Raw genomic sequence first — 16386 nt, forward strand, 5'->3', positions numbered from 1 at the left:
CCATCCAACACACCCCCAGCTCCTGTAAATTCCTTATTGCCTCCAACTGCCGCTCCAACCGATCCATGCAATCTGATAGGATTCGCAACTAAACAGGCATCTGCATACATAATCATCAGTAACATGAAAATTCTCCCTCATCTCCCACATTTGACAGGAAGAGCACGTAATTCTACTAAAAGCCATCTTTGCTCCTTAGCAATCTACAAACCCAGAAAATAGCACCATCGTATTGCGCTAAAAAGCACTGCTCCAGGCTAACGTAGTACCGAGGTTTTATAATTTTAAAATTTAATCAAGAGATAGATCTCAATAAAACATATAATCAAAAAAGAACCCACTCTGCTCACTGTTGCAGATTTACAGCAAGGTTACACTTAAAAACTATGCACATACCTTCTCCTGTGCTGTAAGCTGTCCCATACAGGTTCCTCCAAAGTCCGCTGTGAATTTTGCTGTTTATTAATTTTTCCTAGATGCACTCCAATGTCCAGAGATACTTGAACTCAAACAGCAAAGGCAGTAATTGTGCAGAATCACTGATATGTCAGAGAGCAGTGTCAGTTTCTTTCTCTGACCATGTGGTCACTGCCTTTATCTGTTGTTCTTTTTAAAGTGCCATTGTTTTGGCACTTTTTTTTCTTAGATTTCCAAAACAATGCAACAGCATATGAAACAGTAATTGCCGCTCCTGGAATTCGAGGAAATCACCTCCAACACCTAAAATACCTCAAAAAATGAGCAGCTCTTACAGCCACAATTTTTTCCTGTCATCGATCTTGGATTACCCCTATAACATGAATAGTTAGCTACTATTTTTAGCTACTTGGTCTGCTCTTTTCAAAACACAGTAGCCCCAGCTTGGCAAGGAATCACACTTATTGCTGGTGATGCCACCATATCAGCTTTACTGTAACATTACTGACAACATAGGTCTGGTCACCAAATCCTTTAGATCTATCCCCACTTCTTGTGTTTAAGGTGTATTGATACAATTTTTATAATGTGTTCTTTCCCTAGCAATTGCATTCAGCAGCACCTCATGACTAATAGTGTGTCAGATGCTGCCAATACCCTGGTTTCCATGGCAGAACTAGATATAAAGCTTAAAGAGTCATCTTGTACTCATCTGCTCAACTTCATAAGATCCACGGTCAAATTCTGGCACAAAATTCTCAAGGACAGACTAACTAAGTAAGTACTTTGTAAAATAAATACTCAGTATCAGATGCCAGAAAGAAGAGGTTTGAATGTTATCAGTGTCAGAGCTTTTTGTGTAATAGAATAAAAGTTCGCAAAAATGAAATTCCAGAGTAGAAAGCAGTCATTGGGCTTTTTCTCTTTATAATGTTAACTTGTATAAAATTGTCTTCTAACAATAAGGAATTGTTATTGCCCACATATCATGTTAGATTTTTCAGGAGATTCCTCATTCTATGAAAGAATGACCCAATGCCTGGTCCGTATTGTAATCTTCTGACCTGTTAATTATGAATGACCAGTGGGAGAACCAAGGGAGGCCATTTACCCATTTGTCTCTCCAGGCAAAAATATGAAAGCGTCTAAAAAGTGTCAAAAACAATATTTTCCAAATAGAATATAAATTAAAGTAGCCTTTCCTCAATGTAGAAAAATTTCCCTCCATCTTTTGGATATGGCGTTGAACTTAGGCCTTGTCCACCATCTGGAATGTAGTTATTCTACTTGAAGAAGACAGGAGAGTCCCTTTGATATTTTGATCAACTTTTAGCCCTCAGCTAATAGCTCAGCAATTGTTATGAGCATTGTATGTGAAAACGTGTGTGCAATTTTGCTATTGCGTTTCTGTATATCACAACAATGAATAATTAAAATAGTAGCTCAACTTCAAAAAGTACTTAAATGATAGGTTGTAACAGATCATGTTACAAAATTTGTAAATTGTGCTTTCTAAATGTAAGTTCAGTCTCCAATTTTTTTATACATCTAGCCTCCTCATCTTATGGTCCACAAGCTGTCTACTTCGTTTTCACCAGCTACCTTTGCTTATACTTTATGGCTGGCATCTTCCAAAGCGTCTCTTATAGTTTTAGATAATTTTCCTTTTGTTTATAACTTGACTTCTTCAATGTGAGGCAGGATTGCAGTGACTCTGTAGCAGGTCAAATTTAATCGGACTTCCTACAGTAACAGAAAGTGCTTTGTCAGCTGTCGGGTAATAATCAACTTAAGATCATTTCTTATGATATTGTCCCTTAATATGAGGAAATTGTGAATATTAAAATTGAAGAGAATAGAGATCAAAAATGTAAAAAAAGGACCAGTAATGTAAAGCAATTAAGGATAGTAGTGACTTGAAAAATTTGGAGGGTCTGTGCATACCAGTATAGAGAGGAAGAATGAGAAATGGGACAGTAATTGATTCTTTGAGAGACTGAGAAAGTGCTGCACTATGAATGCACTTCGAAGAGCATGTAAGAACAGAAAACAACTTGAAGGTGAAAAGGAAATAATATGATCAAATAAAATCCTGATTAAAATGCAAGGAAATGAATAAATTATATGAGAGTTGAAGTGTTATACAGCTACAAAGTATTATTTGTTTCTCTACTTTCTTGTTGATGTTCTTCCTGCCTAAAGACTTGATTCTTACATCAGAATAGTATCACAGACATAAATTTAAGGTGAAGGGTGGAAGGTATAGGGGAGATGTCAGGGGTGGGTTCTTTACCCAGAGAGTGGTGGGGGCATGGAATGCGCTGCCCGTGGGAGTGGTAGAGTCGGAATCATTGGCGACCTTTAAGCGGCATTTGGATAGGTACATGGATGGGTACTTAATCTAGGTTAGAAGTTCGGCACAACATCGTGGGCCGAAGGGCCTGTTCTGTGCTGTATTGTTCTATGTTCTATGTTCTAGATAACACAAGAAGCTAGTTATTTTAATTGACACAAAGTTTTGGAAGGCTGTTTGACTGTAGAGTCAGCAATAGGGGGGAAGGAATAATTGTTATACTGGTTCCTGTTTAGATGTATCATGTACCCTTCCATGTATGATTGCTGGATAACAATCAGAAGTGGAAGGCCTATCAAATAATCGTCCCCTCTTCCGAACTTGAGAGCCTTGGAAGTTCTGTCTATATAAGTGATTTACAAGTGTGTATGCCAGATTTCTAAAAATTATCATGAAACATTTTTCTTTATAGTGATTTTGAAGAAGTCTTAAAGCAACTGCATTGGCCTTTGATTGGGCCTCCACAGTCCCAGATTCCTGCCTTGGCATCAACCGCAAACTCGGCAGAATTCAACAATAACTTGGAAACACTTTTTATTCAGCTTCTGAAGTTACAGACGTCGTATCCTTTCTCATTTGGCATCAATAAAGTAATAGTACTCATAGTTTGTGAATTTATCTTCAGATAAGAATTACTAGAAAATCCATTGTGCTTTGTCAGCATGAAGACATCTGGGTTTAATTCTATAGTTTCTTCTTTTGGTTGACGGATATCAGGTCTCAGTTACCAAGAGTTGTAAATAGAACTTGCTGGATAAATGTGGCAAGTCTAGCAGCATCCGTACAGAGAGCAACAGAGATAACATTTCACGCCCAGTATGACTCCTCTTCAGAACTTATGAAAAATAGTCACATTAGATTTGAAACATTAACTTTTTCTCTCTGCACAGTGCTGCCAGACCTACTGAGATTTTCCAGCATTTTATTTCAGGTCTCCAGTACTCTCAGTCCTTTGTTTTTATGTAATTGAGTTGTATGATCAGAAATGTGGAGGTGTACTTCCATTATGGGAGTTCTTCTGCAGCACAGAGCAATCAGAGGAAGGTATACCACATTCCCTTTTCACAGCAACCAGCTTCCATATTCTGAAGTGTAAAGATCCTATCAGCCACTTTGACAGCTGCTGTCAAACCTCAGGTACATTATTTAAGTGTGCAGACGGGCAGGGGAATAGGGTGTCAAGTCAATAGTGTACCATTTGGGGATGGTACCAGAGTAGGATGCCAGGTGAGTTGGAGTAGACTGCTAGTTTAACAAGGTACAATGTCAGATAAGTAGTGTGCTGGAAGACATTTTATACAAGCCACATAGGATGCAAAGTAAGTGGAGTGTCACCTGGGGAGCAAGTGGGGTTTTAGGTGTAGGATATCAGATGAGGAAGGGGTAAGGGTAGGGTCCATGTGAGTAGGTGTCAGTGTGCACAGTGACAAAGGTATATTGGGGTGGGAATTGAGTCTGGCAGAGGCCGAGGAGGGTGTGTGTTGGGTTTGGAAGTTTCAGGTCCTGTAGATTTGAAACAGCAGAAAATGAAGTTTGCGATGTGAAGGCGGGGGGGGATCAGGTCCAGTTAGGGGAGGGGTGGTGAATTAGTTCTTTGGGGCAGGGGTGATGGGTCCAGGTTGGAGTGGTTGAGGTAGGATTGAATTCCAGAAAATGGGAAGTTTGTCAGGTTTAGAATGTGTAAAGATATGGGGAATGTGTGAGGGGTAAGAGCTTAGTTTATTTGTTATTCAGGAGTAATCGATATCTCCCACGTAAATGTTTTACTTATTTTCAATGGAACCATTTGAAGTCTCCAACTTAAATGAAGACTTTCGCAGGATTCCAGGCATAGAGGAATTGCTTGGTCGAAAATTAAATTTTCCAGGCAACTTTTCGAGGAGCGTGCTACAATGGGATGCCACAGGATCCCACTGCACAACTTCTATCTATATTGGCATAATGGCTGTCTAGCCAGTGGAAAATCCAGGCCATTTACAGGGGAACCTTGATTGTCCGAACGTGATGGGCGGGCACTATTTCATTAGGATAATCAATTATTCAGTTAATCCATTAAATGCCTTTCCTCTAGGGCTCCGAGTTTTTAAAGTCTGCTCCTCGTTCAGGAGACTGCAGCAGCACGCAGCGAGCGAGGCCCCGCCTCCCCGCACCGACTGCCCCCCGCCCCATTACTTGCCCCCAACCCATCCAACCACCACCACCCACCACCCCCACACCCCAGTGCAACATCCCCCCAACACCATCTAACACTACCCCCAACCCCGTCCAACACAACCCCTCGCCTGCACCCCAACCCCGTACACACCCGCCCCCTCTTCGGGGCAGCTGGACTGGACACCAACAACAAGACTGCTGCAGTTGCCTTTGTGCGATAAGTCTCCAAATAGCGCGCGCGCGCGCACACACACACACACACACAAAACCCTGTACAGGGCAATGTTAGGGAGATTATCTGGGGAAGTGGGGTTTAGGGTATACCCCTGTGTAGAACTCCAGAGAAAGTGTGGGGAGAGAGAGAGAGGGCAGGAGGTCACTCATTTGGAGATGTTGCCTGTTTAATCACTGTAAACAAAATACACAATCACTGTTGGAAACAAGTCTTTGATGTAATGTTTCCATCAGGACCTGGTGATCTCCTTCGGGTAATCTGATTTTTGGATAATTGGTATTCGGATATTTGGGGCTTCTCTGTAGTTTGTTTGATTTTACTTTGTTCCTTCCCAGGGTACAGTATCACATTCCTAATGTAGTAACTACTTTTGACCAGGAGATGGTGATAAATATTTGATAAAGAAGTCAGGTTGGTTTTGTTGGTAATAAGTAGTTAACATGGTGTGCATCAAATTCCTTGCTGACCATAAACCTGTCATTTGACAGTCTGTTGCTTGAGGGCTTTTGGTTTCTTAGCTGCATTTTTCAGTTTGAAACATATGGTTTCCAAGATCTAAAATTTTTTTCTCCAATAACTCTTCTCATTTGTCTCTTGAATTTATTGCCAGTTATTATTGTTCGATAAAATCGTGCATAAGAAGAAGTCTTGTTTAATGCTAGATGTAACTGTTTCCTGTTAGAATTTAATAAACTTTGGGGAGCATTTGATGCCTTACGTATAAAATTGAGATCAGTACTTATTCTTTAAGACATAAATTTATTTTACCCTTAACTTATTGATGCAGAGATGAGCTGGTAACTAAACAAAAACAGCTACCAGAGAAGTATGAAATTCCTCCTTCCTTACCTATTGCAATTCCCATACAGCTCATGTTACTACCATTGCAGAAGAGATTTAAATACCACTTTTCTGGGAACAGACAAACCAATTTGATAAACAAGGTTTGACATTATTTTGAAACTTGCATTCAGATTACGGCAAAGCTTTATTTGTTAGTGTGATTCAGCAAACTTTTCTGAAAAGTCTAATTCAAATTTATGATCCGATCATAAGAGCCAACTCCAGCATTCAGTAAGATCATGACTGATCCGATTCTGGTTATATCTACACTTCCCCGTCTGACCCTTATAACCCTCCACTCAGTTGACAATCAAAAATCTGTTGAACTTGGCCTTGAATTTTTCCATGACCCAGTCTTCACTGCTGTCAGAAGTTGAAAATTTCCAAAAGTTAATGCCCTTTGAGAGAAGAGCATTAAAAGGGAGACTCTTTATCCTTAAACTGTTGTAGATTCCCCTAAGGGGAAACATCCTGTCAACATGCACCCTATCAAGACCATTCAGAACCTTATGCTTCAATCAGATCTTAGTCTTCTAACTGCCCATGAACGCAGACTCAGTCTGCTCAAACCTTCCTTAAAAGACAGATCCTTCATCCCAGAAATTAACATAGTGAAACGTCTCTGAACTGCTTTTAGTGCAAGCATATTCCTCCTCAAGTAAGGAGATTAAAACTCTATGTAGTACCCCAGATACAATCTCATCAAAGTCCTGTATAGTTGTAACATAGAGTCATAGAGATGAACAAGATTTCCATACTTCTATACTTCATGTCCCTTGCAATAAAGCCAGCATTCCAGTTGTCTTCCTAATTGTTTGCTTTTCCTGCATGCTAATCTTTTGTGATTCATGTACAGGGATACCCAGATCCTGCTACTGAATCCAATATATTTTACTTGATGGTTTCTGATGAAATATTCAAAGATTTAATCAGGAACAGTCTCAACTTTTTACTGCATTTTTACTTTCTGTATTAATTCAGATGTAGTTGTGTGAAATAAAACCTTCTGATTTTACTTCAAAAGCTTAGATTTTGTAGCCAGTGGTGAAAAAATGGCACTTGCAACGCCTCACAGACTCTTAGCACTTTAGTGGCAGATAATGGTGTTTAGAGATCCTTTACAGTGCGGCACTGTCTGCACAATTCCTGTGAATTGTGTGAGCAAGGCAAAACCTGCCAATTCAATTGATTAGATTGAAGAATTCTAAATGAACCATGCAGTCTAATCAGAAAATGTTCAGGAATTTAATTCAAGGTAAAATAATGAACAAAAAGCAAAATTGAAGGGAAAAGGATCATATGGAAAGATAATAGAAACCCAAAAATTTATGCTAAAGGAATGAAATTCTACATTTCTGCAAGAGATTGTTTGACAGTCAAACTTATGCAATTTGAAATATCCATTTACCTCTAAATGTACAAGCCTTAACATTTAGGTAAATATTGGTAGCGACAGTAACTTCAAGCCTTTATTTATTTTAATTCTTAGTCTTTTTGAAATGACGCTGGTTTAGCAAAATTTGTGAAAAAGCAGGGCAGATTGGACAGATTCCAGATTTCCCACATTTAAATACACCAGCCCAGATCCCAGAGGTTTCTGATCAATTTGCTTCATAATAGTGAGCAGTGATAGCCTTGCAGTTATTCTTACATATTTCCAAAATAACCTGGTCAGAGACGTTAATGCACACTTCTTGGGCAGTTGGGACTTGAACCTGGCTCAGAGATAGGGACATTGCTACTATGGTACAAGAGCCCCTGGCGGTTATTTCTATAATGATATCTGACAAATCCATTATTTTATTTGAATAATTCTGTTTTCACTGAAGCAATCCTTATATCTGATATATGTGTATATGTTAATATATACATTTAACAAATCATTATAATTTGTCAAATGGTGGAATGCTTTAATTGAACTTCATTTGACTGCAATTTTCTCAAGAATGTTTGACTGTATTGTTGCATGTCTCTCTATCCCTCCAGATTAAAATGTATAGGAATCCAAATTTCAAAATCTCTCACCTTTTTGATCAATCAAATGTAATTTTGGTGTGATATCCTTCCTGCACCAGTCCAAAAGAAATGCAAAAAACAAATCAAATTAGCAGTTTTCATGGCAGGGTAAAACATATTTTTCCTCTTTTTTTTAGTATTTTCTGTTGGGTGAAAATAGTAGTGAATGTAATCAGAATGCAATTGGAAGAAGCATATTCTTGAAGTGAGTGTCTGCCTTGATATCAGGGCAGCATACAGTGGAGTGTGGAATCAAGAACCCCGAGCAAAATTGGAGTCAATGGGAATTGAGGAAAAACTCTCCACTGGTTGGAATCAAATGTAGCACAAAGGAAAATGGTTGTGGTCATTGGAAGTCAATGATTGGAACACCAGGACATAACTGCGGGAGTTCTTGAGGATAATGGCATATGATAACTGTGTGTACCATCTACATGATGCACTGCAGCAGTTCACCAGGGCTTCTTTTACAGCAGTTTCCAAACTTGAAACCTGTACCACCTAGAAGAGTGAGCAGTGGATGCATGGGAACACCAGATTTTCAGCATCTTGACTCAGTGACAGTAAAGGAACTGCAGTAAATTTTCCAGTCAGAATGGTGTGTTGTTTGGAGAGGAACTTGTAGCTGGTTTGTGTTCTTGTGCATCTGCTGCCCTTGTCTTTATGTTTGGAAGTGGTTGTGTGTTTTGAAGGTGCTGTCTTAGGAGATTTGGTGAATTTATCTATAAATCTTGTCAGTAGTACTCACTACTTCTGCTGTGTGTCTGATGGAGGAAGTGAATATTTGTGAATTTGATACCCATCAAGTAGGCCTCTTTGCCCACTGTTCCATCTGTCCTGCTGCCTTCAAGTATATGCCTACTAAGGTCCCTCTGATCCTCTATTCTTCTTGGGGAACTCGTATCTCTCACTTTTCAGGATTGAATTCCATTTGCCACTTTTCAGCCTATCTGTCCAGCTTGTCTATATTATCTTGTAGTCTGAGGCTTTCCTTTTCACTAATTACCACACTAGCACAATTTTCATGTCATCTGCGAACAAACTGATCATACCTCCTCCATTCATATCTAAATCATTTACGTGCACAGCAAACAGCAAGGAACCCAGCACTGAACCCTGTGGTACACTACTGGGCATGGTTCTAGTCGCAAAAACCATCACCCTCTGATTTCTGCAACTAAACCAATTTTGCTAAATTATCCTGTATCTCATGCAGACTTAGCTTTTTTTTAAATAGATATTTTTATTAAAAATTTAACATTTTTACAAGTTTACAAATAAAAAACCCCAAGTATAAACATTGATATACAATTAAATCTTAAATAAATAATAACCAAAATCTATCAAACAGGAAAAAGAGATACCGAGAAAAAAAAACTCAACTAACTACTAATCTAACCTACAATTAACCAGAGTGTATAATTAAATCTCTTACATTATTCAGGGGGAAAAAAAAACAACGGATAGCACAGAAATTGAGTAGTGAGATACATGCTTGGAATGTGTTAACATCAAATCATAACAAAACCTGTATTCGTGCGGGATTCCTCTCCCAAGGGGCCCCGGACCAGCCAGGTTCGCCATCTCAATTAAATAAAAGACCTTGTTAGGATGGCCAAAATATTTGTATTTGTGTAATTCAAGAAGGGCTGCCATATTTTATGGAATAATTCGGTCTTTTGGTGCACCATATTTGTAAGGAAGTCAAGGGGAATACATTCCATAATTATTCTGTGCCAATTCAAAAGTCCAGGGGGGAGACTTAGCTTCTTAATCAGTCTGCCATGTAAGACCTTGTCAAAAGCCTTACTGAATGATGTTGATGCTAATGAAATTTCATTGATGCTAATGAAAAGATGCATTCTGCTATTTTGCTTGGGAGGGCTTTTATTTTTAAAGACTTTAATGTACTATCATCCCTGAACCTAAAGCAGGCAATGTTTTTACATCTTTTAACTATGCATATCTGCCTTGTCAAGGCTTTCCAGGTGACAGTTTAACTGATCCACTCCACACACTGTTGAGGAGCAGCCACTAACTAATACAGCACAACTGAATGAATCAGACACCAAGTTACCCATGGCCTGACTTTCAGCAACTAATAATATATTTTTATAATGTTCATTTTCATCATACTCATCATCAGAACCTTTTTATAACATGAGTTATTTGAAATACTCAGTTTTTGACCAGTTCCTTGTGTAAAGATACTTTGGCTAATGTCAGAAGTATGTATTAATCATTCCCCTGTGCAATTCTATGCTTCATTTGCTTTCAGCTGTAACTCACCTGAGAATTTCTTTTAGCAATTCCCTCTTAGTACATGTGTCTGCGACAAGGCCCCTGATGACTTCTCATAGATTTCAAACAAATTATCTTTTTTTGTAAATCTTTTCCATAAACTATAATGAACTCAGCAGTTCATCTTTGGTGTCTAAATCACACATTTTCCTGGTATGTTCAGAACTGAATATAAGATTAGCAGTCAAAGAAAAAGCCAAGGCCATACTTTGTTTCTTCTTGGTTAGGGAAGTAACCTGAGACCACGTTTCCACCTCATTACTCCATTATTTTTATGGTTCACATTCCAAAAACAAGACCTGTTAGCTTATCGTGTTTAGAGAGCCTGCAATGTGACTCAGTCATTTCATATATGGAACTGTGGAAACACTTCAGTCAAAAGAAAAGCTTTTTTATTTATCTTCCCAGATTGAAGTTAATCTTATGTTATATTCCTTGTCATCCATATACTGAAACAGGAAATAGTCCGTGCTGCATAACTGTTTGCATTTCATGGTTTAATACAAACTATAGTCTGTTCTTTTCTTTTCCCAACCAACTCCCCTTATTGAGGAAGAGTTCTGAAGAAGAGCAGTATTGGACTTCGATGCATTAACTGTCTCCTCAGATGCTGTCAGTCCTGCTGCGTTGCTCCATGAATTCTTAAGGCCAGGTTAAGTTGCAGTATGCACCTGAACTATTTTAAATAGTAACCTGTTTGAATAAGTAGCAAACATACACTTTTTATTTTATAGCCAGAGTGGTATCTGACACAAGTGCTTATGTGGATTGGAAATCATATTAAATTTTTTGAAGAGAAAATTCAGCCCATTGTGGATAAAACAGGCTCATCTTTGGACGCTAAGGTCAGTTTCCACACAATTTTATAAAGAAAATTATGCTTTTGGAAATAATTTCTAAAATATAATGCTTTAAATTTTTTTACAAGTATTATTTTAATATGAAGTTTTTAAAATATTTGAAGAAACAATTGCTTGTTTTAGCTATGTAATGTCGTTAGCATGTTTCACAGTTTGGTTAAGAGAAGCTGAAAAACCAAGTGAGTTCTTCTAAATCAAAGCTAGCTGAGTCGTTTGGTTGAAAAGTTAAAATATCTTACTTTCAGTCAAAGCAAATGAAATTTTCTACCAGCCTGTTTCTGATAGGTGGGGATATTTTAAATCTATAGAACCGTATTTATCCTTGATATTGTTGCTGTTACTTCCCTTCGTTTTGCCTCTATCTTTATCTCTGACCTTGTCAAATGTGAAATAGAACTTCTACAAACAAAAAGATTAGAAACATTTTTCAGAAATTGCACAAAATAGAACCTGTACATTTAGTCTGCCTTATAAAGCATTTTTCTTTGCCTGAATAATTACAAGATCGGTTTCTAATAAACAGCTGCTAGGATGATGAAGTTAGCAGTTGAAAATTTATAGGACAGTTGAACTGCAATATTTTACACTAGTGTTATCCTTGTAGCATGCATTCACTGTTTACGCATTGCTTTATGCACAGTTGCAAAAAGGGTATATTTTGTCATGGTTTGTTTCCAATAATTAGGGTGTGCAATGCCAGAACATATTATCAGATCATACCTTACTCAAAAAAGCTTATGATGAAACTTGGCAATGTTTAGTCGAAATTATTCCAGTAACATGTTTCCACTTGCCCTTGTTGTTTAGCTGGAGTTCTCACGGGGTCTAGTGATGTTGGTTTTGGAGAAGATGTCTGCTGATATTCCCAAGCTCCTCTATGATGATAACCTGTTTTGCCACATGGTAGATGAAATCTTGTTGTTTGAGAAAGAACTGCATAGTGCCTATGGCTATCCCAACAACCTCCCAAGCTGTATGCATATCCTTTCAGAAGAGACCTGCTTTCAGAAATGGTTGACAGTGGAAAGAAAATGTAAGCACAGATAGAACTTTTAGATATCTAAGAAATGTCGGTTATATTAAAGAGTAATTCTTCTGTAACTTATTTTCCGTGGGTACAGAATCAGTACAGTCTAATATCTTGTAGTTTTTGCATGCCTAAGGTATATATAAAATTGATTTTAAAATCCTATTGGATAAATAATATTTTATAAGCACTATTTTATATATGTAAAATAATGCATTATACTGAAACAAATTATATACAAATATATTTCTGCTGTTTAAAAATTAACTCATAGCAATAGACATTCAATGCTGATTTATGAAGATCTGAATTATTATCTACAGTTTTGTATTTCAGTTGCTTTAGAAAAGATGGACTCTGTCCTGTCTTCAGAGACTGCTTGGACATCTCAGTATAAGGATATCGTTGATGTAGATGAGATGAAAGCTCCAGATTGTGCTGAAACATTCATGACACTTCTTCTAGTTATTACAGGTAAAGCAGACTTAGATTATATAGGACGTAAACAGGCAATTTGCTCAATGCCAGCCTGTGTTCATACTATCAAGCCACCTGATATCCTTCTTCATGTAATTATGTGAACATAATCTTCTGTCCTTTCTCCCCCTTGTATTCTTGTTTATTTCTCTTAAATTCATCTACTTGATTTTCCAAAATCCTATGATAATAAGCTGCACATTTTCACAACTCTGCCTAAATTTGTTTCTTCTGAATTCCTATTTGATTTCCTTTAGCTTATCAATGAGTATGTGCTGATGGAATTGGCAGGCTGCTGGAACTCTTGAGTTGGTGACCTTGTCCTGTCAAGAGATGCTGAGGATATGTCTGAGACAGCAAACATGTAAACCATTCAGCATTTCCTCTTGCTTAGCTTTTGTTGCACAGGAATCATCACTAGAATGGACGCATGGATGACAGATGTTTAGGAGACTCATTTGGGTATTCACAGTCAGGATGTCCTTGTTCAACATTCCATCACAGCTTGGATATGATCGCTGCAGCTTTTGAGATGTATGTGTTGAGTTCAAAATCAAATGGCAGATTATTGGTGATTGTGGATCCTAGATATTGAGGCTATCACCAACTTACAATGTCACAGCTGATAAATGGCAGTATAGCAACATCCTGGATCGCAACGTTCCTCTTCCTGATGCTGCTGATCAACCAAACTTTTAACAGATGTCGCAGAGTGATCTTGTATGTGACAATATTATGTCGCACCTTTTGGAAATCTAGTTAAACAATATCTACTGTATTACTATTGTTAGCCGATACAGTTCAGTACTTTATTTCCTTACATCCAAGTATACTGTAGCATATTTGCAAAGCTGCTTTATAGAATTTGTATTCATGGCAAGGAAAGGCATGGAAGGTCCACAATCCTTTTGCTTTCTTTGACAGGTATGATTTGACCACCCTCGAATGAACTTTACAGTCAAGGTTTAAATATGTTGTGCAAAGTTTCTCCCTATCCAATATAGATGATTGGAAAGCATTTGGAATCCCTATTTAACCATATTCAACCTTGACTAGTTTCCTTTACTTTGATGATATTTTAATAAAAGCATACAGAATAATCAGAACTTTTTTAAAAATTCATTTTGTGGGATGTGGGTGTCACTGAGTGGCTGGCATTTATTGCCTGTCCCTAGTTGCCCTTGAGAAGGTGGTGGTGAGCTGCCTTCTTGAACCACTGCAGTCCACCTGCTGTGGGTTGACCCATGATGTCATTAGGGAGGGAATTCCAGAATTTGACCCAGTGACAATGAAGAAACAGTGATATGTTTCTAAGTCAGGATGATGAGTGGCTTGGAGGGAAACTTGAAGGAAGTGTTGTTCCCATACATCTGCTGTCCTAGGCCACTCAGTGGTTACCACTGCTGCCTCACAGCACCAGCGACCCATGTTCGATTCCAGCCTCGGGTGACTGTCTGTGTGGAGTTTGCACATTCTCCCAGTGTCTGCATGGGTTTTCTCCCACAGTCCAAAGATGTGCAGGTTGGATGAATTGGCCATAGTGTTCAGGGCTATGTAGGTTAGGTGCATTAATCAGGGTTAAATGGAGGATAATAGGGTAGGGGAATGGGTCTGGGTGGATTGCTCTTCAGAGGGTCCATGTGGACTTGTTGGGCCAAAGGCCCTGTTTCCATACTGTAGGGATTCTATGAATTTTGGATGGAAGTGGTGGTGGGTCGAGGGTGCTGTCTGAGGACCTTTGGTGGATTTCTGCAGTGCATCTTGTAGATAGTACACATTGCTGCTACTGAACGTTGGTGGTGGAAGGATGGATGCTTATGGATGCAGTGCCATTCAAGCAGGCTGCTTTGTCCTGGATGATATCAAATTTCTAGAGTGTTTTTGGGGCTGCACTCATCCAGGCAAGTGGGGAGTATTCCACCACACTCCTGACTTGTGCAGAACTCAACTTTATCACTAGGACTTTTTTTTATACATTACAATAAGTTCTGCATATTCAATTTAACAAAACATGCTGTCTGGCTGAGGATGAGGCATAGTTGCAAATATTGCTCATCACCAGCACCCCAGAGAAGGTGGTGGTGGGACTTCTTCAAGCTTGTGTTGATGACCATACACAATGATGTTACTTAGGGAGTTCCAGGAATTTGACAAAATAAGAAACCAGTGATGGATGTTGAAGTCAAATTGTAACTGAATTGGTGAATGTAGTAGCATAGTAGTTACATTGCAACTAATGTCCCTCTCTGTCAGGGATTGCAAGCTTGCAAAGGTTAGGAGGGTTTTGTGTTGAATTTGGGTAGTGGATAGGTGTCAATCAAATGCATTACTCCATCCTAGGTGTTAAATTTTATGAAACCTCTGGCTGGATCCATCTAGAGAGATTGTTGGTGTTCTGACAAGTTCCTGACTTGAGTTTGTGTGTGACAAGGTGGCATTGATATTTCAAGAGGTGAGTTGTTTGTTTCAAATTATTGGCCTCTGTCCTGACATATGTTGATATGACTCATTAAGTTTAACCTCTGAACTAGTAACATTCTGGATGTTGATGCTGGGAATAGGTGTATGGTAATTGCAATAGAGCTGAAGGCTATGTAAAGCTGGATGTTGATGTTGATCATTGTCTAGCTCTTATCTAGCTTGAATATGCTCTGCCATTTAATCAACTGAGCTTAGATATTACCGATGTCGTACCATAGGCTGGGATTATTGAAGGAGTTGCGAATGTAATTGAATGTTTTTGAATTATCTCTGAACACCCACATTCTTTCCCTCATGACAGGGCAGGTCATTGATGATGCTTAGTAGGATTATGAAGATTGTAGAATTAAGGAACTATAGAAAAACTGAAATTCGAAGTGAGGGGGATGGCCTAAGGTTACCTTCTGATATTGGGCATCCAATGGCAGATGGATTTAATCCTATTATGTGTGAGGGAATCCGTTTTGAGAGGTCTAATAAGGGAAAGAAATACACAATGAATGGTAGGTTCCTAGGGAGTACTGAGAAGCAAGGCACCTTGGTGTACAAGTCAACAGACCCCTGAAGGTGCCAGCAAGGTAGACAGGATAGTGAAGAAGGCATGCAGGATGCTTGCCATCAATTTGCTAGGGCATAATATAGAGGAGCAAGGAAGACTTCTTACAACTTTATAAAACATTGGTTAGACCACAAATGGAATATCGTGTGCACTTCTGGTCACCACATTATCAGAGGGACATGATTGCACTGGAGAGAATGCAGAGGAGATTTTTATTTCATTCACACATTGGATGTGGGTGCCCTGGCTCGCCAGCATTTATTACCTGTTTCTATTTGCCCTTGAGAAGGGGTGGTGAGCTGCGTTCTTGAATGCTGCAGTCAGGTTTTATAGGTAGACCCACAATGTGCTGAGGGAAGGAATTCCAGAATTTGACCCAGCAACAGTGGAGGAACAGTGATATATTTCTAAGTCAGGATGATGAGTGGCTTGGAGAGGAACTTGTAGGTTGTGCTTTTCCCATGTATCTGCTTCTCTTGACCTTTTTAGGTGGAAGTGATCATGTGTGTGGAAGGTGCTATTGAAGGATATTTGGTGAATTTCTATAGTGCATCTTGTCGATAATACACACTGCTGCTGAGCATCATTGTTGAAGGGAATGGACGTTTGCAAATGTGATGCCAATCAAGTGAGCTGCTTTGTACTGAATGGTGTCAAGCTTCT

General features: G+C 38.8%; 1 protein-coding gene across 1 annotated transcript in view; it reads left to right on the plus strand.

Annotated features, from left to right (window-relative positions):
* rint1 (RAD50 interactor 1) overlaps positions 1 to 16386 on the plus strand; it is a 45496-nt gene that overhangs the window by 9384 nt on the left and 19726 nt on the right. Inside the window, exons 3-8 of the mRNA XM_043713875.1 lie at positions 1021 to 1194; positions 3183 to 3332; positions 5947 to 6103; positions 11054 to 11164; positions 11987 to 12212; positions 12543 to 12680. Coding sequence (XP_043569810.1) covers positions 1021 to 1194; positions 3183 to 3332; positions 5947 to 6103; positions 11054 to 11164; positions 11987 to 12212; positions 12543 to 12680 — 956 coding nt within the window. The remainder of the gene's footprint in view (positions 1 to 1020; positions 1195 to 3182; positions 3333 to 5946; positions 6104 to 11053; positions 11165 to 11986; positions 12213 to 12542; positions 12681 to 16386) is intronic.

The sequence above is a fragment of the Chiloscyllium plagiosum genome, chromosome 23, assembly GCF_004010195.1.
Source record: "Chiloscyllium plagiosum isolate BGI_BamShark_2017 chromosome 23, ASM401019v2, whole genome shotgun sequence".
NCBI lineage: Eukaryota > Metazoa > Chordata > Chondrichthyes > Orectolobiformes > Hemiscylliidae > Chiloscyllium > Chiloscyllium plagiosum.